Here is a 26,820-nt window from a genome sequence, read left to right as displayed (position 1 = left end):
ACATCTTCATCTTCTGGCCAGTAAAGCTGCAGAGTAAAGAAACAGAAGGATTCAATGGACTTGTGAGAGCTGCCTAATCCTTAATCTGATGTGTCTCTGCTTTTGGCATGGTGAGTTGAGAAACCTGGGGAGTGTGGCAAGGGCAGCACCAATTGGAGCAGAGCTTCCCATTATGTGTGTGTGGCCAGATCAAGTTCCTTGATGTTCAGCAAGTATCTAGATCCGTCTTCAGATTCCCAGGGCATAAAAAGAAGCATAAATTGTACCCAGCATAATTTTGTTTTTGTTGTGTCCTTTTCCAGAACTGGTCTGGAATGAAGTGCCAATTCAAGCTGCTGCGCATGGCTCTTGCGTTGATCTGTAGTAAGTATTGTAATACGTTTGGCGCGCACATAATCCAGTTTTGTTTACCTTTGCCATTCGTGATTATGCTAACCCCAGGTGGTAATTTGGCTCTATCGCTGGGAACCAGTAGCCGGAATTCACGGCAGCAGAAACCTGATCACTCTGGAATGCAGAATCTGGATCCAAATGTTAAACGAGAGCATTTGAAAATGTCCAGGTCATTGTTTAGCAGTGTCTGGAGTATGGACATTCATGAAGATCTGGAGGCTTGCTGCTTCTCTTTGAACACTGCAATAGGCAATGCTTTAATAATAATAATGCATTGCACTTTTACGGCACTCTCAGTCTCAGGATCTCCAAAGTATTTGGCAGGCACCAAAGAAGTATCATCCCGGCTTTCCAAAAGGGGAAGGTGATGCACACAGAGATAGAGACCAAGGACAGAATTGTCCAAACCCCTGATGTTGCATTTTCAAAAGTAATGTACGTACTTAGGAACCCAAGTCCCATTGACTATCGATGAGACTCACTTAGGCTTCAAAGGGCCAGATTTTCAAAGGTATTTAGGTCCCTAAAGATGCAGACAGGCGCCTAGTGGGATTTTTAAAAACACCGGAGCAGGCAGGAATTAGGTGCCTCACCTGATTAGATGCTTTTGAAAATCCCACTAGGTGTCTCTCTGCATTGTTGGGCCCCCAGTTACTTGCCAAGGTCACACTGCAAGTCTGTGCCAGAGGTGGAAATAGAACACTGACCTACTGACTCTGACGCTGTGGCTTTAAGCACTAGACCGTCTTTCTCATGCTAATTTGAGTGCTTGAATGGGTAAGTTATCCAGCTGCTTGGTTAGCTAATTAGTGGGGACTAAAGATTCTGAATAGCCTACTACAGACAATCTGTCAAACTAGTGATTATTATAATGTATGTATTATTATAAAGGTTTATTCAGCGCCTATCACCTGAGTGCCCATATAAAAGGCTATAGACTAATTCTGCCCTCAGTCACTCCTACCGGTCAAAAGACAAAAGCTACCCAGCTTCATAAAAAAAGTAAAAGGAGCTGGGAGGGAGGCCAAGAAAAGCTAAAACTGCTGGCAGCATCGGACACCGAGCTCTACGGGTAGCCAAGTCCAGGCTCTGCTAGACCAACAAAGGAAACAAGTTCTTCAGCTCCACCACGAACCACCTGCACCAGCCCCCTCAGGATCAGCCATGGGCCCAACTCAGGAGTGCCCCAGCTGGTCACAGCTGCCACAAAGGGCATGGCAAGAGGTAATGTCAACTGAGAGTGAAAGGCTGCATCTCTCCTCTTTTGTCGTGCTACGCAAAAAGGAATTCCCAATGCTGGTGCGCAAGGGATGGGCTCATCTGGAGAAGACAAGAGGATAAAATGGATTTCCAACATGCTGTTCATGGCAAAATATTTTTCCACTGATGTGGGGCTTTTGTAATGTCCAAGTCAGACCCTGTTTCTCTAGGTCAGTGGTTCTCAACCAAGATTACGTGTATCCCTTGGGGTTCATAGAGGTCTTCCAGGGGGTACAGCAACTCATCTAGAGATTTGCCTAGTTTTGTAACAAGCTAGGGAAGTCAGTACAAACTAAAATTTCATACAGACAATGACTTGTTTATACTGCTCTGTATACTATACACTGAAATATATGTACAATATTTATATTCCAATCAATTTATTTTATAATTATATGGTAATAATGAGAAAGGTAGCAATTTTTCAGTACTAGCGTGCTGTGACACATTTGTATTTTTATGTCTGATTTTTGTAAGCAAGTCGTTTTTAAGAGACCTGAAACTTGGGGTATACAAGACAAATCAGACTCCTGTAGAGGGTACAGCAGTCTGGAAAGGTTGAGAACACTGCTCTAGCTCACTTGTCTGAATCAGGCACAGGTCTGTAGTGACTAAAACCAGCTATCAGTAATCTATGTGAGGTGAACTAATGGACCTAGTCCAGTTGCCAGAGGACAACACTACTACAGTCAGTTTCCTTGCTGGTAATTTCATCAGAGAAGCCAGGAACTGAGTCAAGGTAGAACAAATCTCTCACCCCTTGAAGTGACCCTTCCAGTGCTGTGTTCAGGCACATGGGCCGGGAGATGCAGAGAAGCTTGTGTTGCTGCTGCTGACTATGCTGTGCTTGTTCAGGGCATTCAGTTTTCAGAGCCAATTATCTCTGTAGTGCTACATTCACTTTTTTAAATTACAAAAATGGAAATGTAAAAATCTCAACCAGAGTTCTAGAAATACATTTGGAAGCCTAAGAATGGCTCTTGCACAATCTCCAGTTAAGATTTTTCTCTGCCCCTTAGTTCTAATTCAAGAAGAAATTCTGACTTAACATGTATAATTTATTTGTGATTCCAGCCATCTGCACTGCCTTAGGAACTGAGTGTGAATTGAAGGTCCTTGGATCTATACAGGATCAAGCCCTTACGTTGTAGGTTACTTTACCTGCCGTTCTACTGGTTATTTATAGAGGGCGCAATAGCTCTAGTGATACAGGTCTATTCTGTGTTAAGTTTAATAAAATGTCAGCCGGCCACTTAAATCCATTCCTGTGCTTGTTCTCATTCACTACTGTGTCTACATCAAGTGAAATAGGAGTTGTAACCGTGCCTCCGTGGGTCACAATTGAGGATGCTAACTTCAGGACAAACTGCTGAGAAACAAGGCAAACACACCCAAAACTGGTGGTTATTCTTCCATAAGATATACCAAACCAGCAACAAAAGTAAACTTCTGTTTTACCACACTGGCTAACAAGAAGACATAAAAGTAGTTTCCTTGGGCATTCCAGTTCTTATGTCACCACCAAAACCACTGGATTTAAAGGTGAGTCTTTCTTTACAACCAATCTCACCAAATAAAAGGTTCGTCTGATCCCAAAGGACCAGCCACACACCCAGGTCAGTAACTTAGATCTTACCCAAAAATCACGCTGATGTTAATCCTTTAGTATCTAAAATCTAAAGGTTTATTTATAGAAAGAAAGGTGAGAGTTAAAATTGGTTAAAGGACTCAAATACATATAATAAATGCAAAGTTCTTGATTCAGGCTTGTAGCAGTGACGGAATAAACTGCTGGCTTGATAAGTCTCTGGTTGCTTCCAAATCATTGGAAGGTCCTCAATTCCTTGGTTAGACTGCTCCCATTAGTATAAATTCATAGTCCAGAGGCTTGGGCAAGAAAGAGGCTGGAGCAGGATAGAAGCAAAAAGGAGGTGTTTCCAGGGCCTTTTATAGCTTCTGCCATGTGGAGAGAATCCCATTGTTCTTACTGTGGAAAATTACAGCAGCAAGATGGAGTTTGGAGTCACATGGCAAGTCACATGTCCATGCACTTTGCCTAGTCAAAGCAGGAACTTCCATTAAGTGTAGATGGGCGTTTTCCCATGGTCCATTGTCAGTTAAACGTTCTTTTGATGGGCCACTCAATTTGAATAGTCCCTCCAAGATGTGCTGGCTGGCTATCTTGTGGGTGTTACCCTAGGAGCATACATTTGAAATCCAGGTATAGAGCCAATACTTTAGGGTTACCATACGTCCGGATTTTCCCGGACATGTCCGGCTTTTTGGGCCTCAAATCCCCGTCCGGGAGGAAATCCCAAAAAGCCGGACATGTCCGGGAAAATAGGGAGGGAGGGACCGGCGGTGCTCGGCTGGGGGCCGGAGCCGCCGGGGCCGGCAGTGCAGGGGCGGTGGTGCGGGGGCGGCAGTGCAGAGCCAGGGGCCGGGACCGGTGGTTCTCGGCCCAGGGGCCAGGCCGGGGATGCGGAGCCAGCGGTGCTCGGTCAGGGCCGGCGGTGCAGGGCCGGGGGCCGGGGCCGGCGGTGCTCGGTCGGGGGCCGGCAGTGCAGGGCCGGGGCCGGCGGTGCTCGGCTAGGGGTGGCAGTGCGGAGCCGGGGGCCGGCAGTGCGGAGCCGGCAGTGCTCGGCCGGGACCGGGCCGGGCGGTGCTCGGCCGGGGCCGGCGGTGCGGGGCCGGGGTCGGAGGCCGGGGCCGGCGGTGCTCGGCCAGGGGCCGGCGCCCCAGGAGCCGAGCCAAGCCAAGCCAAGCCGGACGGGAGACACCGGGGCCAGAGCCTCTGGGCCTGGGCCGGCCGGCCGGCAAACAGAGCCACTCGGCTGGGGGGGCCAGACTGGACCGTGCCCCCCCACGCCCCAGCTTGCCTGCTGTTTCAGGCTTCCCGCGAATCAAATGTTCGTGGGAAGCAGGGGAGGGCGGGGGGGGGCGAAGCATCCAGGGGAGGGGGCGGAGTTGGGGCGGGGCCGGGAAGGGGTGGGGCTTGGGAAGGGGCGGAGTTGAGGCACGGCCAGGGGCCATGGAGTGTCCTCTTTTTGGACACTTAAAATATGGTAACCGTACAATACTTATAACTTCAAATACAAAAATGATACATGTATACAGATAGCATAATCATGACCAGCAAATCATAACCTTTTCATAGATGCCTCACTTGAGAACCTTTGTACCAGATTTGCTGCAAATATATAACAGTGGTTGCAACAATGATCTATATGGTCACATTTTAATCAGATAATGTCACAGGAGTACAGAGGTGATCTGATGTGCCTAACTAGGGAGAGAGCTTGGGAGAGAAAAGATACGTCATGTGCTGACTGGACCAAGTGAAGAGGAGGAAACAGCCACCATGAGCGAGATTTAAAGGAAGAAAAAATTCTACCGAAAGAGTCTCTTTCTGTTTTTACAGAAAGCAACCAGAATCTAGAGCTGAGAATTTCTGATCTAGATCTGTTTCTGAACTCCCACAAACTTTGGGGCTGTACAGAGCTGTGGATTTGGTTCGGCCCCATCTTTAAAGAAAACCAAAACCCACATTCAGGTTTCTCTTCCAAACATGTTTCTGCTGCCAGGCTTTTATCAATGACTGCCCAACAGCCACCTGGCCCAGCTCACACGCAATCTTAAGTAAACAAAACAAAAACTCCTGTCATTACAATAACTGCATGAAGGTTGATTCTCTCTGTCTGGCATACACACAAGCTCATTTGGGTTGCAGTTTCTGTTGCTAAGATTATCTTTGTGTTCTATGGTGTGTCAGTTGTATACAGTACTGAGCACATGGTCAGAGCTCAATGAATAGCAGAGTTCCAGTCAGCAAGAAATCAACAGGAGCCCTAGAAAACACCAGGACAAAGATAGAAAATAAAAGAGCACTTTACACTGTCTGCCTGCACTGATGTTACATGTCTGATGTACAGTGAGTGGATTGGCCAAAACTGGCTTACAACGTCCCCTTTGCTTGTAGCAGAGTGCACTTTCTCTCTGTTCAGTAAAGCAATGATCTCTGCACTATCCATGAGATAGCAAGAGATGGTTATGAAACAGCACATGCAGTTCTCCAGTCGTTGACTTGAAGGAGCCCCAAGTAGAGGCAGAGAAGGATTGAGATGGACAAAGGGCTTATCTTTTTTTTCTCTCTCTCTATTCCAGTGAGCTTTGAATTTGGAAGGGCTGTGTGGCTGCGGTTCCATCCATCTGCTTACCCCCCATGTCCACACCCAAGCTTCGTCGCCCACCTGGGTGGGGTATTGGTTGGAATCACATTGGGCGTGGTCATCCTAAGGAACTATGAGCAGAGACTCCAAGACCAGTCCTTATGGTGGATCTTTATTTTTATTTATGTCGTCTTTGTATTGTTCGCCATCTTTTGGAATGTTTTTGCCTACAATCTGTTGGATCTGAAGCTACCTCCACCTCCTTGAGAGCCTGGGACAGAGAACTCTGGAGGGCAAAAGACTTTTCCATCTGCCAGCTATGTTAAATGAATCGAAACCAAGGATTTATTTTTATATGACGATTAGGGGATAAGTAAATGGTCTTCTGAAAATGCACAAGTTAAGGAAACGTGTGACATCGTTTCTGGCTAACTGTACTGTATGCTGATGAAGATGATTTAAGCTAAAAACTAACAGTAGAACTGGCCTGCGAGAAGTTTGGGCATGAGTCATACAGGTACTGTTAACGCTCAGTCGGGACCCAATCCTGCAGCCTCTCCATTGTGGCTACTCCCCTGAGGAAGGGCTGCAGGATCAACCCTATGTTTGTAACTGGGCATTTACCACTCGGTTTATTAGCGCACACACTGATGTTTAGTTTGGGTCACTTAAATTTTTCCAGGTTATGCTGGATCCGTGACTAGTTGGTTTATGAAACGCCTGTGTTTAACCGAACAGTAAAAGAAAAACAAGCTTCACTTTTACTAACTAGAGCCTAGGTGCTGGAACTAGGGGTGCTGCCACACCCCCTGGCTTGATGTCGTCATGACAACCCAAATACATGGTTTCTACCTTCAGCATCCCCACTGTAAAAACTGTTCCAGCACCACTGAACTAGAGACTCAGAGGACGCTGACGAGGCAACATGAATTTGGTTTTAACGGTTGAGTTTGACTGGCCAGCCATGCCTAGGGTGACCAGATGTTCCTTTTTTAAGGGGACAGTCCTGGTTTTTGGGACTTTTTCTTATATAGGCGCCTATTACCCTCCACCCCCCCGTCCCATTTTTTCACAGTTGCTATCTGGTCACCCTAGCCATGCCACTGCCATTGTCTTATTAATTGAATGGTTGCTTAAATATTTAGTCTGTAGTATAGACTGTCTTAAGCAACTTCCAAAGGGGCAAGCAAAACCCATCATGGTAGACGTTGATCTTCAACTAAATGTCAAACAAGATTGCACTAGAAACCTTGGGGGTACCATAAAGTGGTTGTTTCAGACAGGACACCGTATCAGAGGTAGCTCTTACCATCAGTACATGTTTCACTTGATTTTTACAACCCATTGTGGTAAATAATGTGGCTGAGTTTTCTTTTCTGGGTGGGGGCAGTTTAGGATTTTGCTAATGGTCAGTTGTGTTTTATATTGGTTGACAATCAGGTTGTTTTATTCTGCTCTTTCTTTCTGGCTCTGTATGGTCTAATGCCCTGTCTGCAAAGAGTTTGGAAAGAGTATCAGAAAGTCTCCAGCAGGGTTTGCTTAAACTCAGTTCTTGCTAGAAGAGTGTGGACATGATTTCCCTCATATAAAACCATACTACAAACCATTCAATATGCTAGAGGCCAAGTTTATCCACCAAAGTCAGCGGAGTTACACCAGGGATTTATTTGCCACTAGTTCCCTACCCAAGTCTGTCATCCCTGGCTTGGCTGGTACAACTAATGCTTGTAAAATACTGGGAATAACTGTTGTATGTGAACACAAAGTCTTGCCTAGGCAATGGACCTTTATGGGTTCCAAGCAACAATTAGTTGTGATGCCTTTTTGCCTAGTGTAGTTAGGCCATAGGTTTTATAGATCCCTGACTGGTTTATAGTACAGTTTGTAAAGCATGACTCACCATGCCTATATAGACCAGGGAAACCATGTAAAACCCTTTGTAGTATGGGCCATGCTTTAAGCACAAATCTCTAGTAAAGTGCTTATGTTATTTCACATTTCACTGTTGATAGCTACCTGCACAGCAGAAAAAAAAAAAACAGTCCAGGAAGGTGGAGGATTTACCCTCTTATAGGTTTCCCTTAATCCTCTGTCCCTTGTATATTGTCATAGATTTTTAAGGCCAGAAAAGACTATCAGATTATCCAGTGTGACCTCCTTTATAACACAGGCCATAGAATTTCATCATGACCAAAGCATATATTCTGTCTTAAATGGATGCCCTTGATAACACAGAAAAGGTGTGTGTGCAGAGTGTGAAATTCACCCCTGTGCAGAGGGCCAGCAGGAGGCCTATGCATCAGTTAAATCTCACCTCAGACACATACTGGGGGCTTAGGTGAGATGTGATCAGGGAATAGATCTTGTTGGTCCAGTGCATGGGGTGAATTTCACCCATCCCAGAAGATGGGGGTAGGAGACATGGCTTCTAAATCACAAGCTGAGAGGGTCGAAAATGCTCAAGTTTTTTGTGGGAATTTTTTTCATTTTTTCCCCATTTAAAAAAAAAAAAATTGATGGACAGTTTTTGACCAGCTCTATTTGCCAGGCTTGTAATTCCAACTAGCTGGGGAAAAGAGAATCCTGACATTGTCTCCTGAGATCTGGGTCTCCTATGTCAAAGGCACCAGGTGGCTTCCTAATCTCTGCCAGAGACAAGCTCACATTATTAGCTGATTTGGGCACAATTTGGAATCAGTCTCGCTGTCACTACAGCAGCGAGTTTTGTTTGTCTTTCAGTAACACCTCTCTTCATTCCTGAGCTTTATTCTCTTGCCCACCTAGATGATGCCAGTGCTGATGCTGAAGGCTGTGACCTCCTCCCTAGTGTTAACTCAGTGATGTTCTTCATGTCATTTTAATCCCTGCTGTTTGGATAAAACACTTGCCATGGTGAAAGCCTGACTCCACTAAACTCAATGGCAAAGCTCTCATCGACTTCACTGGGGTCAGGGTCTCACCCAATCTGTTTTTAGGGTATTAAATGAGCTTTATCTGCAAAGGAAACTTTTATTTCCCCTTCTTCATGCGCAATTGCAACAGCAACAAAATTGTTCCCCTTAGTCTGAAGCATGGTTCATAGGACGCCACTTCGAGGAAGCCTTGTAATAGGAAAGCATAAGGCCTATTGTTTGAGAGCACTTGTGGGTTTCTTTGGTATGGGTCCAATTCCAAGTTCCATTTTATCCCTGCAGTTCGGAGCCAGCTCTAAACAATCACATGTGCAAGAGTTTGGATCCCTTGTTCCAGGTTCTGGGTGTTTCATAGTGATAGATGCAGTGTAGTTGTAGCTGTGTCAGTCACAGGATATTAGGGAGACAAGGTGAGGGAGGTAAATAAAAGATATTGCCTCGCTCATCTTGTGTCATAATGATAGAGACAGCATCCTTGAGTGGGTGGGAGAACAGGGAGAGAGGAATAACTAGAGATTAATTAGTTGCTTAAAAAAATTGTTCAGATTGAAGGAGGAGGACATCTCTGTTTCAATCCCCTTCTCTGGATATTGCTAAATCATACCTTTTACAGATGCCTTTAAACTAGAACTGGTCAGAAAATGGAGTTTTCCACATGGAAAATTGTGATAAAAATGAAAAAAAAAATTCATTGACGTTTTCAGCGGAAAAAATGACTTTTCATCAACAAAACAAAAAACAATTTTTAGTCAAAACTTCCAAAAAACAGAGGGTTTTTTTGTCCAAAAACTGGAAAATATTTTTGGTTTTCAAACAAAAAAACAAACATATTTTTAAATTTTTAATTTTGAGGAAAGTAAACACTTACTTAAAAAGAAGTTTTGTCAAAAACTCAATTTTCCATCAAAAAAATTCTATAGATCATTTCCAATCTGCCCTACTTTAAACCTCATGAAGATTTCTTCTGAACATTTTTGTTTTTGAAATGCACCAAAGGGGAAGGAATTTACATGCAAATTCCCAAAGAACCTCCCTTCAAGGGCACTCTCTCCCTCTTGAAAATCTCTGTCCAGCCTCAGTGTAAAGGTGTGTCAACTGCCCCTCTGAGTCACTGTTCTGAAGAATGCAGGTTCGTTGTAGTAAAGCGCTGCTAGATGGGTCTTTGGTGATGGAGAGACTATTTTACATCCTATTTCTGCCTCACCATGTGTCAGTATTTGAATGAGCGAGAGGGAAAGAAATCAACATATTATCTATACTAGATAATTGAAGGCTGTACCCTACAGCTTGCATGTTAGCAAAACTCTTGTTGACCTCACTGAAAGAGGTATAGGATTAGTCCTTAAGGGTCTGTTTCTACAAATGCCTCTGTCCCTGCTGTACCTGTTCAGTGGCTTAATAATGGACTTTAGACTCCAAGGCCATCAGTCTCCTCGTCATCTGTCATCCTTTTCCTGGCACTGGCCAAGATGGCTGTTCATCAGTCCAGGAGGATGAAGATGGATGGGGGAATTCTCTTTGACGGTGGGACCATATTCCAGTCCCTCGTTGATTAATTCATCTGGGCAGGGTTCCTTGGAGGATCTCCACTAGTTTCTTGGATCCCTCCTTTTGATCATGTGACCTGCCTCCCTATCCCTGTTTGTGCATTTTTGTTGTCTCAGTGATCTGTTGATTTTTCTGTTCTGTTGCTCCCTTCCTCATCTGAAGGAGCAGGCCTTTCATTGCTTGGGTGGGCTCTGCCAACCAATCCCAGTTCTCAGGCTGGCACCTGAAACCAGCACTAAATTCACACGTATGGATGAATAAATCAAACGTTTTATATTTCAATATGTTAAGGGTGAATTCATTCACACAAAGGCAAGGCAATGCACTAAATCTATGCTCGCGGTCACCAGCTCAGAGATCAAGGGCAATACAAGGCACTTGGGCTGAGATCTTTACTCCCTTTTTTAAAAACTGTTTGATATTAACCATTTGAAAATATCAAATAAACTGCACAAGCTCTTTAAAATAATGTCAAAATCTATCAATCTCAATGATGCTGTCTTTTAAATTCACCCCATTGTGCCAGAATGTTGCAGCACCAATGAGTGAACAGAGGATAGATTTTCTCTTTCACCTCCAGATGTCCTTGCTGTTGCCAGTTTGTGCCAGAGCCTTAACATTACTCTTCTCCAGTCATTTGTGGATGAATTGGGACTTACAGTGGCTCTTCTCATCTGGTCATGAAGGAGCAATTTACATAGTGAATTGATTTTTTTTTTAATTCAGCTGCTAGCAGAATTTCACATTATGTAGTTCAACAAAATGTGAACCTATTGGACCTTACAGATACTTAATGTCAGAGAGAGAGGAATTGTTATGATCAACATGAAGGACACTAGTGAATGGTGTATATTTTATAACAAGTTTTTCCTTTTGCTAATGTCCTTGGACAAGTTTTTCATGGTGAAGAGAGATGTGGTAAACCTGTAAGAGCTATTCCCATAGTTGATGTTGAATTGCAGCACAGCTACTGTATAGGATTATCCAGTATTGGGTTTAGGGAGCAACTGGACAGGAGGAGTAATGAAGACTGACTCAGAATCTGGGGACACTGGTAATACAACTCCTTGAGGGACATCTGCTGGTCAATTCAGAGGCTGATGCTGGCAGCTGCTTTTACTTAGAACTCCATGTTGATAGCTCCTTCTCATGGGAACCAAAAAGAAAGAAATTAATAGTGGCCAAAAAAAAGCACCACCCAGAATGAAAAGACGAGTGCACAGTCAGTGGGAGCTGCAAGTTGCACCTCTTATTTTTAGATCCTTGGATCTAGAAACAGTTTTTTGCACACATCACTAATATTAAATAAAGGAAGAAGCCAGACAAGGGGGGATGGGATATGAGCTCGTGAGAAATAACCTCTAAATGTGGGTTAAGGGAAAAAAAACTTTTTAACTTTTGCTAAATCTTTAACTAAGCATTTCATGTCCTTTTTCCAGTCAGCCAGTAATAATACTTAGCACTTACATAGCATATCACAAATATTTATGAATCTTCACTACTTGCTTAGGTAGAAATAAGTAAGTATTTTATTTAATTTTATAAATGAGGAACCTGAGGCTAGGGGAGTTACAACTTGTACAAGGTGACAAAGTGAGCCTTTGTCAGAACTGGGACAAGAACTCAGGGATCCTATCTCCCGGGCCATGCTCTGTCCAATGGATCATACTGCCTCTGGTTTTCAGATTGGAGAATTTGGGTTTTAATTTGTATACAACAAATGGAATCCTATGCTCGGTCCCAAAATAGTGTGGCCATCTCACAAAGTCAATAGACCTCCTAAGATGTCCATGATTTTGTGCCAACATTTTATTCTCGCAAGATTTCGAGCTGGATTTTCAAAAGCACTTAAGTTAGGAGCACAAATCATATTGATTTTCATGGGACTTGAGCACCTAACTTACTTAAGAGTTTTTGAATATCCCACTCTTTGGTTTTACCTGAACTGTAACCAGATCTGACCCCACATAGGCAGGTTCAGATCTAGCAAGCCAAAGGCCAGTAGATTTGGGGTTCTGGTTTTAGTCTCTCTTATTATTGTAATGCTTTTTCTTTTAAAAAGTGACAGCCTTAGGGTACTATTTGCTGCTGCTTAACAACTCCTGCAGCTCAACACTTCACAGCACAGACACTGAGAACTGGTTGAAGACGAAGGCAATATATTCAGCTGTTCACTAAAAGAATAAATCACGTGTGAAACAAAAACAAACTGTTTTCAAGGTAAATGTATTATTAATGTCATCATTAATCTTTGGCTTTTAATAGGAAGAAGCTCCCTAATGAGGTTCTTTAAAATGCCAGAACATAGTACAGCAAATTTTCATTGCTGCGCACTTTACAACACGTGAAAAATTCCACAGGCCTGATTTATGCAGCAAAAATACATTAATTTCCAATGAGTTTAGTAGACACATTAGTCACCAAATGTATCCTGACTCCCCCACAGAGTCTGTTTAGTTTGCAAATAAAGCTAGATTTATGCAGCTTGATTTTCTTTTGCTTTCATTATCAATGCTAATGCCTCCTCCAAGTGTTAATCACAGAGCACCAAACCACATAATTCTGCCTTAAAAATGCTGAACGATTGATGCTTCACCATCAAGGGCTAGGAGAACAAAACAATATTTGCAAGGTAACACGTTGTGATATCCGTTTCCAAATATTTTTGTATTGTGTACATTCTGTATATTTTTGTTGTAACAAATATTATTTGAGCACAGCTTCCATTAAAGATTTGGGGGGCTTTTTTTTTTTTTTTAAGATTGAGCTTGTTAATGTAACATGCCAAAAACAACAAAAAACACCAACTTGCAAAGAGGGATTGTGTTTTATAAGTACATCTACAATTAAAAAATTAACAAGAATGTTTTGACACGAGTGATTTGATTTCAACTTTTCTATTTCATCATTGACTATTGAGATCAATGACTTATTTTTGTATTTTGTTTAAAGTGTGTGGTAAAGGAAAAAAATTAGGTTTCTGCCCTTTCCTGTTTCTGTATAAGGTATGAAGAAAGTGGTATCGTCTGATTTTTGTTTGTTTGTTTGTTTGTTTTTTAACTTTAAAAATTCAGGTCTTGTCCACTTCCTGATAACTGGAACACTAGTGAAATTATGTCATCACAAGAGACAGCAGCCGAAAGGTTGAGAAGAAGGATTTTTAACCAGTCTGTTCTAACCAGGCTTTATTTTGGTTATTTTTTTGTTAAAATATATTTACCACCAATGTCTAATGAACACTTAGGAGAAAATATGTCTTTGTTATAGATTTGACACCTTTTGACACCCGCTTGAATTAAGAAATGGAGCTAACAGTCCTCCAGCAAAACAAGGAAAGACCACAACTGATATTCCTGAAATTGCTCAGATACAAAACAAAAACAAAATTTAAAAAATCAGACTGCTTTGTACATCGTAAGGGAGCAAAAAAGGGGCACAATCCCAATTTAAAAAAAATTCCTCTGCAAGTTGACATTACGAATAGTTGGGTTAAAATATCACTAAGAAATTAAACATAACTCATGGCCACTCCTTTGAGCAGTTTTGACATCTCTTGTAACTAAAACACAACAAGTGACAGTTGACAGCTACTGCATGAGTGTTAAACTCGCCTGTTATTTTTAGTGATTTGCACTTAGAGCATCTTTCATCAGAGACTCTTGTAGCTCTTTAAACAATGTATGAAGCCTAGCAACGTTTCTGAGAAGTAGGTAAGTAATGTTTGTTTTAGATGGTCAGTGCCTTTATGCAGTGACCATGTTGTCTGTTTTTGTAGAACACCATTCATGCCTATGGGGCTCCAAATAATTGTAGATAGGCAAACCAATCCACAGAGGTTTCAAGATCTCCCAACATGCTTGTAGTAGAGGCAGAGAGAGAATTCAGGAGTCCTGACTCCCAGTCCACTGTAAAACTCTTGCAAACCCAGTTCAGGTTTATCTCCAATTCCATTAACTATTATAGTACGGTATAGCATGGCTTGTCCTTTATTTCATTTCACCATCTGCTTTGAATAGTATTTTATTGTTGAAAAAGTATTCAGTATTTTGCAATGAGCTTAGCCAGGTTCTCCTGCATTATTTATTGAATTTAAATTCTTTACTTTTTAACAGGAGAATTTACAAAAGGAAAAAGTCCAGTAAAATGCTATGGCTCGCCAGCCCCACTACCCTAAAGTCCCAGTTTTGTGCAAGGGCACTTTCAAGAAGTTTGAACTCTTTCTGTTGGTCATACACCTGAATAATTAAGTCACTGCAGAGCTGATAGGAACGCAACTGGCCTAAAATAAGTGTATCAAGTATTTAGCAACATGGAGAATTTTTTTTTTTTTAAAATACCAATCACCTTGTTCCTTCACAGTGCAGATCTTGGGAAAATTGAGCCTAGAAAAAGCTGAAAGCAGGAACAGATAGATAATGAAGAGAAAATCTACCAGGCATGCAAAGTTTGACAGTTCCAGGCTGGAACCCACATGTGATGGGACACAAACTTAATAAGACTGAAATTGAGGTAAGCAGCTGCTCAGGGAAGAAAGGCCTATGCAAGTGGAAGAGATCCAAGTCTCACAAGCAAAGGCTAAAAAAGCTGGGCTTTATAACTACGGTGTGTGACGTACTATATATATTAAATATGGGTAAGTATGAACTTGTCAGGACCACATGAATAATTTTTCTCCAAAAAGAAGAATGTGCCAGGTGAGTCTCGCCAGTACAGGATTGTCTAACAGTGATCACCCCAATGACTGGCCTGGATAGGTTGGCCTGACTCAGATACTAGAGCTAGAAATCTCTCTTAACTTTACAAGGCTGGTACAAAACTATGAGGATGGCAGCAAATCTGCAGATGACACTATCCATTAAAGATGCCCTGAAGGTAACTCAGAAACCAGAATGCAGATTGTCATTGTATCACAAAGGAGAAAGTATATTACCCCCAACAGATGTAGTCTGCTAATATTCCAGTAACACCTCTATTCTAGAGCTTCAAAATGACCTGCCCATTACTAGACTGGGGATTTTGAGGCCAGCCTTGACCGCAAGCAATACACATTACCATTGGGGGCCCTCAGCCAACCACTCCATCCAAAGTGGGTGAGGAGCAGCCTCATTTCTCACATCACCAGAGTCATCCACTGGCAATTACAGATTCTTGCCTTGCAGATTGTAATGTTTAAGGTTAAGATTTTGTCAAGGTTATTTTTACTAAAAATAACCGACAGGTCACTGGCAATAAACAAAAATTCATGGAAGCCCATGACCTGTCTGTGACTTTTACTAAAAATAATGGTGGGCAGGACTGACAGGGGAATGACTGAAGCCTGAGGCGGGGGTGACAGCCCGAGCCCAGAGGATGGGAGTTTTTTCTCCAGCACCCACTGCCCGCAGCAACTGAGAGATGCGGGGTCCCTACTGCCTGCAGTGGCTTGGAACTCCGGGGACCCCACCACCCACAGAGCCTGACAGCTCTGGGACCAGCCGCTTGGAGTTCCGGGGCCCTCGCTGCCTATGGCAGATTGGAGCTCCTGTGTCCACACCGCCTGTGGTGGCTCGGAGCTTCAGGGCTCCTGCCAGCTGACAACTCCGGCCCAGCAACCCTGGGGCTGAAGCAGAAAATATCACGGAGGTCTCTGAAAGTCAGAGAATCTGACATCCAGGACAAAATCTTATCCTTAGTAATGCTTGATATGAAGACATTAATCAGCAACCCATTCTTCATGATGCTCATATATTTCTTAGCATGGAGAGATCTCTTGCACCTGAACCAGTTAGAACATTAAAGGAATGGTTTTCCAAAGTAGTAAAAAATTTATGGAAGTGATAGAAAGCAACATAGGTTATTGAGTGCTGCTAGTACTGGCTTACTGACTGATGAATCAAACTTGCTGAAGGAAACTGTTTAGTCCTCAGTGATCCTGCATGCAGCCTATGATGTGATGTGGTAACAGGTTTTATTTTTTTAGGCTACTTTTATTTTCCTCTCTGCCAATGCACATCCATTCTCCCATCCATATGAGGGTACTATACCTGTAACTCCTCCAGATATTGCTAGGAGAATAATATAAGCTATAGAGCCTAAACAGATTCATTCATTCATTGGAAATACTTACTTGGAATTAAAAAGTAAACTATACCATCAAGATTGTTCATTTCTTTTATTAGATATGATTATATCACAAGAAAGCATGTATCTTTTAACTTTGATGTACAGCACTCACAAAACAAACAGCAGTCACACTACTGGTTCAGTAATATTATTACAAATAAAGGTAGTGATGGAGACCTCTTCATAATAGGATAGTTCATTAAGTGTCAAGTTATGATAAAACACACTACGTACAAAGGTTGCATTCCCTAGCTAATCAATTGAAACAAATGTGAGTTTTGCCTACATAAGGACTATTCCTGCAGTCCTCCTCTGTGTAATCTTGATAAAGGTCCCTTTAGTTTTGGCTCCTACTGCATCCAAAGTGGTGTATATATTCTGCTGTCTAAATTACTTATGGTTTAGAAAATGTATTTCCCATGTGAGAGAGAGTTCATTGCTGGAGTACAATGATGCATTTTCAAAATGAAATATATATATCTGAGACCTGACAACAAAGTTAGGTTGTTTTACAGATTTTCAGTTTAAAATAAATCAGTTTGGTAAGCATAATCAAAGAGAGAATCTGGTCACAGAAGTACAGATTTTCTACTTTAGAATTAAGTTTGTGAAAACAAATGACAAGAACATAGGCCTTGTTGCCTGAGAAAATTCTCTGAATTTAATGTGTTTAATTCATTTACTATATGCAATTTATCCAAATGTTTGTAGTTCTTTATATGACTTTTTTGTTTAAGTAAATCTGATCTCAATGTTTAGTCATGATCCTCTCTACTAGTTCTTATGCATTAAACATTTTCTAAATGCTTAAAAACTATCACTGCCATTCAGGTGAATGTTTTTCTTATGACATGACAGTAAAAAACAAAATGGTGTGGTCCCCAAAAAAGGAGGATCAGTTGCAGAATCTGGTAAGTGTTGAAAAAAGAATGTCTGGATTTGTATAAAACACTATATTCAAAAATTGAAGCAAATCTCATGCTGTTTTTTCTAAAAAGACTCAGATGTGAAATAAGTTTGAAATGACTGAATGCTTTCAAATATAATTTAAGTTTCTGCAATAGTGAATTCTGATCTGCAAAGAAGGAATTAATTATTTATACAATAGCACAAAGCAAGTACAAAAATTAAGATTTTTAGGCTACTGCTGTTTCTCTCATGAATTCCTCAAGGACAGTTATTACATTTTTGGCTTCTGGCATTTCTGCTTGCTCCACTTTAACAATCTTCAGAAGGACATCTCCACTGCCACAGTTCTTTAGAAACACGAAACACTTGAACAAGGCATAATGGTTCATTTCTGCCTGTCGAATAAACCTCTTCAGGTTGTTAGTGTCTTGTATGGCCTATAAACACAGTAACAGAAAATATTCCTCATCCTTTTATCTGTAGGGATGGTATGCCAATACATGAATTTGGAGAAGTGGAAGAGTCTGCAGTAAGAATTTTATTACATACATTACTAGACAAATCAGTTAGCTACAACTCTTGATGGGAGTTTCTATTGTAATTTTAAAGTTAGGTTGTTTTAAGAAAAAAAATAAGTTGGTTTCTAAATCTGTCTGTGTCTCCTTTAGAGGATATTCTGTTCTTGTCCACTCAGAGTACAGCAAGAACTAGGCAAGCTCTAACAGTTATCGCTATATCAATGCAAAAGTGACTATTTGCATACTCAGTAACTCTTCTGTCTCCTGCAAGCATACGAGTATACAAAGTTACCTTCAATTTAAAGTTCTCCACTATTTGCCGGAAGAGAAATGGATTTCCACCTTCAGCACCATTTAGAAAAGCCTGCATCCAGTCGTCACAGAATTTGTTGCTTCCTGTCACACGTTTAGGAACAAAGAAAAGGAGGTAAAGAAAAAGTGTATGTGTGCGTGCGCATTACAGCACTGCATAACCCACATGTATGTGACTGTGTACTTAATCTCACTCACACAATAATTGTAATTAACACCAGTAATGTTTGCCCTATGATATAAATATTCAAAAGCATAAAAAGATGGATAGAATGTGTATGAGAAAACAAAAGAAAACGTAACTAATCCCCCTTTCTTGCTATTTTAACTAGTATGCCAGGAAAATAGATTTTGTTTTCAGTTTCTTTGAAACATCTTTCCCAAAGCTCCAGGTGCTTTTAAAACTACAAACAAGGTTAAAATCTACAGCAAACTGTCCAATCAAACAGAATTATACTTGCCCAAAATAACTATAATTATCTAACCATCCACATCTCTCTATATACCACTCATCAAAAGCCTGACAGAAAAAGTGAGCTCTGCGGATTGATCTGAAGCTTAACTAATCTGAGTTCTGGTAGATCATAGAGCTGATCAAATTCCAGACTCTAGGACCTCTCACTTTTAAACCAGAGATCAAGTGCCTCTGTGGATCATATATGGCGTGATATCAAATGGGAAGAAAGGTGTTCTCAAGATAGCCAGGTCCCAAAACTTTCTGGGTATGATCCTATAAGGGCTGAGCCTTCTCTAAAGATGAGCTGGATAAGTTGATGGAAGCATCCCCATCCATGATTTCACCTGCATTATGGAACTGAGGCTGTGGTCCACCGCAGTCTATTACCACCGATTTGTGCTGTTCCTCAGTCATGGCTATACACAAGGAGGTCATTGTACCTTCCTGAATGAGACCTTGGAGACTGGCAGCACTCAGAAACCTGACATACAAAACTTTTGTGAACGGCTAGTTTCCACCCAAACAGCAAAACCAGGAAAGGGATCATACAATAAGCCAAGCAATTTATAGGCTATATTGTCTCTGTTTAGGGGTAATATTCTTTACCTGTGAATATCTTTCTTTGTTCTTTCATCTGAATTTTTAACTTCAACAGGAGTGTAACTCAAAGCCTTTAAAAAACACACACAATTTGATTGCTGTTGGCTGTATATATTTTACTTCTGTTACTATTTTCATTATTATTATTACTAGCAAAGAGTAACAAGTGATCTTAGTTAAGCTCTTTTCCAAATAGCCTCGTAAGTACCAGAAGCTAGATAAGTGCTCCAGACTACAGTATATTCATTACAACTATTTATACATTTTGAAAAGTACACTAGTTTGTACTTCTATTAACCATTCTGCCCACATCCGTCTCATTTTCATTGTCTAGCAGTATATGACTCATCTTATTTTTTTGTTCTCAGCATCTTTCTACAATGAATTTCATAGACACTTAGCTGTTCTTGTCCTAGTCTGAGCAAAATGGAATTTTTATTGCCTATCTCATTCTAATTATAAGTTGAATACTAAGCATTCAATTTTAAAATAAGTCAGCTATAAAATTATTAATTTTAGTGAATGAAATAGCTGGTACTGGCTTAGTAATATAGCTGAGAAAAATCACTTGTATTGACTAAAGGGGGAGGTTTTCTTCATTCAGTTCAGGGAGAATGGAAAAGCCAAATGCAAGCTACATTTACAATATAACAGGATCACTGAGTTGACTAGAAAATGTTCAGAAGATGTTTTAGTTTGATGTATACTTACAGCATGTAATAAAAAGGCGAGTTTCTCCTGGAAGAGCTGCACTACCCTCTGGATAGGGCATACAGAGTCCTCAAACCAACTTCTTAGATAGGGTTTAATATAAGTCTCCAGGTTACTTTTCTGTAGCAAATTGAAACATTAAAGCTTTGATTCTGGTATAAAAATAAGCATATTGCTAACCCATTCCAACTATGCAATTTGGATGTCAATTCCTTCCTAATTTTGAACTATAATCAGCTAAAATCATTAGCTTGGCATCTTAAGTGTTACTGACATGAAACACCAGCTCTGAACGCCTTTATATTCTGCAAGAAGATGACATGTTATATTTGTAATCTATTCTGACATGTATCAGGCAAGCAGTGTAGTCCAGTAGATAGGGTACAGGACTGGGCGTCAGAACCTGGGTTCCATTCCCTGAACTCCCCCCCCCCAAGTTTATTCACATAAAATACAAATCAACCTGTCACCACTGCTTAGAAAAGTTAGGGGACTGAATGCTCATTGCTAACCTTTCCATATGCTATTATAATTTCTTAAAGGGATTTAGTCAATTTATTCACACTTCTGTCTGAATTTACCTATTAGTGTCACAAGTAACCCTTAAGATTACTGTGCTTGGGAAAGAAAGTCTAATGTTTCCATTTGTTTAACTTGTATGGTGGGCAGCACTTAGTGTATGCACTTGTTTCACTGTATAGACAGCTGCTCATTTCCTCCTGTTTATGTTGGTCTTTCATGTACTGTACTAACTTTTTGTCAGAGTAATCAGTCCTTATTCTGTAGCCCCTGGGGCTAGCCTGCCAGCGTGCTATATTATATAATCTGTTTTTCTTTATTAGTTTGATTATATTATTTTGGTTTATAGTTCAGTAGCTATTATTTCGTTATATTTGGCTGCAATGCAAGGAACCTGTATCCTGTATGATTAGCTAGAGCAAGTTAGCATAAGTGTTTATAACCTTTGGGATAGATAAATGGCCTACCGGTTACCCTTTCGACTTTGGGGAAGTGAACGGAGAACTGAATGTGTTTACCAAAATTCTGGGACGTACCAGTAACCACAAGGTATACCACAAGAACATAGGTTGTGTTCTCAGTGTCAGTGCCCTTGCTGCACACCCTGAGTCTGGACAAAGTATTGAACTCTCTACATTCTCTAATTCTGTAGCCTGATTTGACAAGAACCTAAGTATCTTCTGCTCAGATCATTGGCGAGCCTATAACAAATCAGCCTGATAAAATCAAGTTAACAATTCATAAAATGTCATCTTTACCATTCACAAAAAATTCAGTCATAGAATTAGATCTTACCTCTGAATCAAGGTTAGTCTTCAGGCCTTGAACATACATGTCCAACTCAAGTCTGAAAGTATCCTCTTAAGGAAATAAGATATGTAAATTGAGACTTGCGCTTTGCCCATTTAGTATATAGTAGGTAATCACATTTTCAGTTATACTCTGGAAGATGTGTACAAGTAGGCTAGTAGTCAATGAATTCAAGGAATTGGCAGCAGATCTGGAAAAGGTTTCAAAGTTAATGGGGTAAATACGCTACCTATTATTTTCATATGCTCTTTCCCTACACCCACATAAAGAGAGGTTAAGGAAAGGATATAGCTCGAGCCCTTTCTCTGAGCCTCCTAAGAAACAAGTTACATACTCTGGAGGGCTGATGTTTGATTCCACTGTTGCTGTTTCTAGAAGCTTTTCTTGTTGGAGAAGACAGTAATAACAACCAACTCGAAATTCTGGTATGCTAGAGACAGGAAAAAAAAGTTGAATTAATCAGACGCAGATGTGCCAAATAAAGTAATGATCTAACTGAATCTCATTTTGTATCTCACATTAGAATTTAACCAGCCACTGACAATAGGTGAAATCCTGACTCTCCTAAAGTCAATGGAAGTTTTGCCATTGACTTCAATTGGGTCAAGATTTCCTATCCTACATTTTATATAAATTTGTGAATAATCAGATAATGATTAAGATTAGGATTTTGAATCTCTATGTTTTTTCACCTTGATCAAAATAATTCTGTCCTGATCCCAAAAGAATACTCTTGCTTTCAGAACAGTAATGTCATTCTGATTACCTTTGACCGAGGTACAGCCCAGAAATAAATGCAAGTTTTAACTATCCTATTTATAACCTCTTTTTTAAAAAAAAAAAAAAAAAAGCACAATTGTTCATATTTTCTAACAAGGCTACAAAAGATAAACTGATTTTAGACATAAAGGCCATGTGTAAAGGAGTGAGCATCAACTAAAAGTGTGTGTGTGTGTGTGTTACTTAAAAAAATGCTAGCCCCCAATACAACCTGCACATAGCATCACATATACAATCTTCCTAGATCTTTTCCTCCTTGTTAACTGCACAGAAAGTGTGATCAGAACAACCTGATCAAAACTAATTTATCACTATTTAATATGTTTGCAGTTTTTCACTGCCACCTAAAGGAAATCTAAGGCAAATGCTACTAGTACATAACTAAACTGAGAGCCTTACATATGCTTTGACAGGCTGATTAGCTGCAATCAGGATTAAACTCATATGCAGCAGCAGATGGTAAACTTAGTGAGACTGCCAGCATTTCTTATCACTTCCCATGTTTATCACAAATTAAAAACAGTACATTTTACTCTTACCTCAACTCCACAGATGCAACATTACCCATCCCCTCAAAAAGTGCTCCTTTAATAAAACGCTTAGCAATAAAACTGCGTAATTCTGTCTCTGCTTCAGCTGGTAAGTTAGTATCCACCAAGGAGAGGCTTTGAAAACAAGATAAAATTCTTAGAAGAAGAATAAACTATTTTAATTCTCTAGCTGGGCATATGCCCGACTCCACAGATGTCATGTGGGGAGGAGTGCTTCCTTATGGTTATAGCAGTGTCTGAGTCAGGACTCCTGGAATCTGTTCCTGGCACTGCCTCTAACGCATTATCTGACCTGTGGCAAGTCAGAAATGTATTCAGTGTCCTGTTCACTAAATTGGGATTCTTTAATTCTAATATCAATTGACACAGAGTTACTCAATAGCAGGTCGCTTAGGCCCGGATTCACAAAGGGACTTGGGCATTGTGACAACAAGCATCACGGCACATAACTTTTAAGTGCCTGCAAAATTACAGAAATAACACTGCAATTCAAAAAGCCTGAGTTGGCCGAAGCTCCCTAACCAAAGAATGGGGCGAGATAGGCATCTTAGAATGTAATTCACAAAAGCCAGCACGCTAGGTGAGGAGCCACCTAAGCTAGCCCTTGGGGGAAACCAAGGAAGGGATGTATCCTAAGCTCTGCCCCTCTAAGGGAAATAAGTGCTTAAATCCAGGCTGCAGGGAGACTTCTTAGGGAGACAGACACCTATCTCTTCTCTTCTAGTGACTCATAACCGGGAACCTCTCTCCTTTAGTTTGGGCACCTAAGGTGTTTCTTGTGAGACTGGCATAGGTAGATACCTAACTCCACACAAAATGGCTGGAGGAGGAGGTGGTTGTAGTGCCCACCTGATAACTTTTATCCCAGTGGTTTGAGCGCTCACCTGGGACGTGGGAGACCCAGGTTCAATTCCCCCTCTGATTGAGGGAGGGAAAGGATTTGAAGAGGGGTCTCCTAAACCTTTCAGGAAAGTGCTCTACCATTGGGCTATGGGATATTCTGATGTGAGGCTCTTTCAGTCTCTCCTGTTGAAGCTATTCCACTGTATTATAAATAAGACATTGGAGTAGGGGTGTGAGGGGAGACCCCAGATCCTGTTCCCCTACTCCAATGAGTCGTTAATTATTTATACTCAAAGACCTAAAATTATGTAGATACGCTAAGAATTAGTAGTAGTATAAAAGAAATGAGTGTGAACCCGAGGAGTATAATTTGCACTGGTCTATTATTCTAAGCCTCCACTTACCCAACTCAGAAATTCTATTTGGTGTATGTGTCCATTATCATCTTGGTGTTTAATAGAAAAAAAAACACCAGAAAAAAATGGTGAATTCAATATGGCTTTCAGAGGGATTTGTATTTCTGATGCGGAATGTATTATCTAACTCTGTATTCCTTTCTGTATCTACCCAAATACGAAGCTCTGAATTAGAAACTGAATGAGAAATCAGGGTGCTTAAGTGGTTCTGCCGTGTTTGTTTTACCTAAAGTCTTCAGCAGAGGGAGTTTCTGGTGTTGCACTGCTCGGACTTCCATCATCACTGTCAGCAGCCTGCTCTGATGAACTGAAAATCAAGGCATTTTTATGACTGACATTAAATATGGACACACAACATGTATGCAGGTCTATTATCACTAAACAGGGCAGAGGAGAAAGAAGCATTGTGCGGATGGTGCAGAGTGGAAGTAGCCTTTGAAACTATTATGGAATGGAGGACTAAAGGGGTGATGAGGAGGGGAAGAAATTACTTGTCATTCTCTATCCCAGGGGAGACAAAAAATGGAGTAAAGCAGCTAAGAACTGAACAGATAGGGAGGGTGAAATCCTTCTCAGACCTAAGTATGGGTTCCCCACCTCTCAGTTTAGGAAGACCAATGTAGGAAAGCCTAGTACAGCCATTGCCTGTGCTCTGAAAACCTCCTGCTTCAGAGCTGTCAATCATATACCTTTCAAGAACATTACCTGGAATCCCTTAGTTTCCTATCTAGAGGCCCACTTTATGAGTAGTCTGCATTTGGAGCTGTCCCCAAAACACAATATGTTCTGGTGCCAAAGCAAGGGTGAGAATAATCCACTCCTCACCAAAATCTGGTATTGTCCCACTCATCTTTCCATTTTTCATCTCCTCACCCTGCACAAATAAGTCCTACTCAACCAGAGCTCATACTCAGCTAGGCCATGGTAGAGCAGTGGAAACACACACACTATCAGAAAATCAGAGAATCATAGGACTTGAAGAGAACTCGAGAGGTCATCTAGTCCAGTCCCCTGCACTCATGGCAGGACTAAGTATTATCTAGACCAGTGATTCCCAAACTTGTTCCACCGCTTGTGCAGGGAAAGCCCCTGGCGGGCCGGGCCGCTTTGTTTACCTGCCGCATCCACAGGTTCGGCTGATCGTGGTTCCCTGTAGCCGTGGTTCACTGCTCTAGGCCAATGGGAGCTGCTGGAAGCGGTGCGGGCCAAGGGACGTACAGGAGCTTTCCCTGCACAAGCGGCGGAACAAGTTTGGGAACCACTGATCTAGACTATTCCTGACAGGTGTTTGTCTAACCTGCTCTTAGAAATCGCCAATGGTGGAGATTCCACAATCTCCCTAGGCAATTTATTCCAGTGCTTAACCACCCAGATAGGAAGTTTTTCCTAATGTCCAACTTAAACCCCCCTTGCTGCAATTGAAGCCCATTGCTTCTTGTCCTATCCTTAGAGGTTAAGGAGAACAATTCTTCTCTTGTAACAACCCGTCTCAGGCTTCTCTTTTCCAGACTAAACAAACCCAATTTTTTCAATCTTCCCTCATAGGCCATTTTTTCTAGACCTTTTAATCATTTTTCTTGTTCTTTTCTGGACTTTCTCCAAGTTGTCCACATCTTTCCTGAAATGTGGCACCCAGAACTGGACACAATACTCCAGATGAGGCCTAATCAGAGCGGAGTACAGCAGGAGAATTAATTCTTGTGTCTTGCTTACAATACTCCTGCTAATACATCCCAGAATGATGTTCATTTTTTTTGCAACACTGTTACATTGTTGACTCATATGTAGCTTGTGGTCCACTATAACTCCCAGATCCCTTTCCGCAGTACTTCTTCCTAGTCAGTCATTTCTCATTTTGTATGTGTGCAACTGATTGTTCCTTCCTAAATGGAGTACTTTGCATTTGTTCTTATTGAATTTCTTCCTATTTACTTCAGACCGTTTCTCCAGTTTGTCCAGATCATTTTGAATTTTAATCCTATCCTCCAAAGCACTTCTAACCCCTCCCAGCTTGGTATCATCTGCAAACGTTATAAGTGTACTGTCTATGCCATTATCTAAATCATTGATGAAGATATTGAACAGAACTGGACCCAGAACTGATCCCTGCAGGAACCCATTTGTTATGCCCTTCCAGCATGACTGTGAAGCACTGATAACTACTCTCTGGGAACGGTTTTCCAACCAGTTTTGCACCTATCTTATAGTAGCTCCATCTAGGTTGCATTTCCCTAATTTGTGTATGAGAAGGTCATGCAAGACAATATCAAAAGCTTTACTAAAGTCAAGATATACCACGTCTACCGCTTCCCCTTTTGTTGCCATGAAGACCACTGGGACCAGAGTAGGAGCTGTAATTAACCAGATGGATTAACTCCCCTTTATTTGGAAACCACACTCCAAACCTTTACAAGTCTCAGCCATCCTCATTGCATCCTATTCCCTCCCTCCACTCCCGGAATTAAAGGCAGCTAACAATGCCCTCGCTCTCTCCTGCCCTTGTCCCCCCACCAGCTGCATCATCTGTTGACAGCAGGCAGTAGTGTGAGGGGAGGGAGATGGCACCTGCAGGTCACTGGACTCTGCCGGGACGTCCCTAGGAAAGGGGGGCGGGGGGAGCAGAAGGCTGGGTACTGTGGAGCGGGTTGGGGAGGCGGAATCTATCCAGCCCCTCACCTGTAGCCCTGGTAGCCGTACAGACAGTAGTAGCTATTACTGAACCGCTCCGGCCTCCGCTCCTCGGCCGGGCCGCCCCCTTCCTCGCTGCTCTCCAGCTCCCTCTCGTCCCCATCCACAGACTCCTGCAGAGACGGCAGCATCTTTCCCCAGCTCAGCAGCTCTTCGTGTGTAGCAACGAAATCCGCCCTCTGGTCTCCTGCCGTACGGTGCTCGTCTTCCTGCTCCGCTCACGCCACAAGCACTCAGGTTCCGGCTGCCCTTGTTTCCTCTCCTGCCGTTCACACTAACACCGCTTCGTAGAACGATTGCTCCAGCGCTCTCCGTTCCCGGA

The 26,820-nt window shown here is 41.7% G+C and overlaps 2 protein-coding genes across 5 annotated transcripts in view; one reads left to right on the top strand and one right to left on the bottom strand.

Annotated features, from left to right (window-relative positions):
- Nucleotides 1-12,893, top strand: part of RHBDL3 (rhomboid like 3) — a 131,080-nt gene extending 118,187 nt beyond the window's left edge. For 3 of the 4 annotated variants that reach the window (XM_054048052.1, XM_054048053.1, XM_054048050.1), the window contains 2 exons: nt 303-363; nt 5,818-12,893. In XM_054048052.1, the coding sequence (XP_053904027.1) occupies nt 303-363; nt 5,818-6,089 (333 nt within the window). In that variant the 3' untranslated portion in view covers nt 6,090-12,893. Of the gene's footprint in view, nt 1-302; nt 364-2,727; nt 3,001-5,817 lie in introns of those variants that run through there. The other variant, XM_054048054.1, reaches the window with a different exon arrangement.
- Nucleotides 12,894-16,414: 3,521 nt separating this feature from the next.
- On the bottom strand, nt 16,415-26,733 carry C13H17orf75 (chromosome 13 C17orf75 homolog). Its single transcript, XM_054047917.1, has 10 exons — nt 26,487-26,733; nt 24,037-24,117; nt 22,540-22,665; nt 21,510-21,650; nt 21,206-21,263; nt 19,892-20,011; nt 19,187-19,251; nt 18,925-19,061; nt 18,104-18,207; nt 16,415-17,730 (listed from the first exon to the last, which is right to left on the bottom strand). Exons 1-10 carry the CDS (start codon nt 26,627-26,629, stop codon nt 17,521-17,523), a joined length of 1,185 nt encoding a protein of 394 aa, XP_053903892.1. The 5' UTR covers nt 26,630-26,733; the 3' UTR covers nt 16,415-17,520.
- Between the last annotated feature and the right edge of the window lie 87 nt (nt 26,734-26,820).

Source organism: Malaclemys terrapin, chromosome 13 (assembly GCF_027887155.1).
Source record: "Malaclemys terrapin pileata isolate rMalTer1 chromosome 13, rMalTer1.hap1, whole genome shotgun sequence".
Classification (NCBI taxonomy): Eukaryota; Metazoa; Chordata; order Testudines; family Emydidae; genus Malaclemys; species Malaclemys terrapin.
Note: the sequence above shows the minus strand (reverse complement) of the source record. Positions and strands in the feature narration are given on the sequence as shown.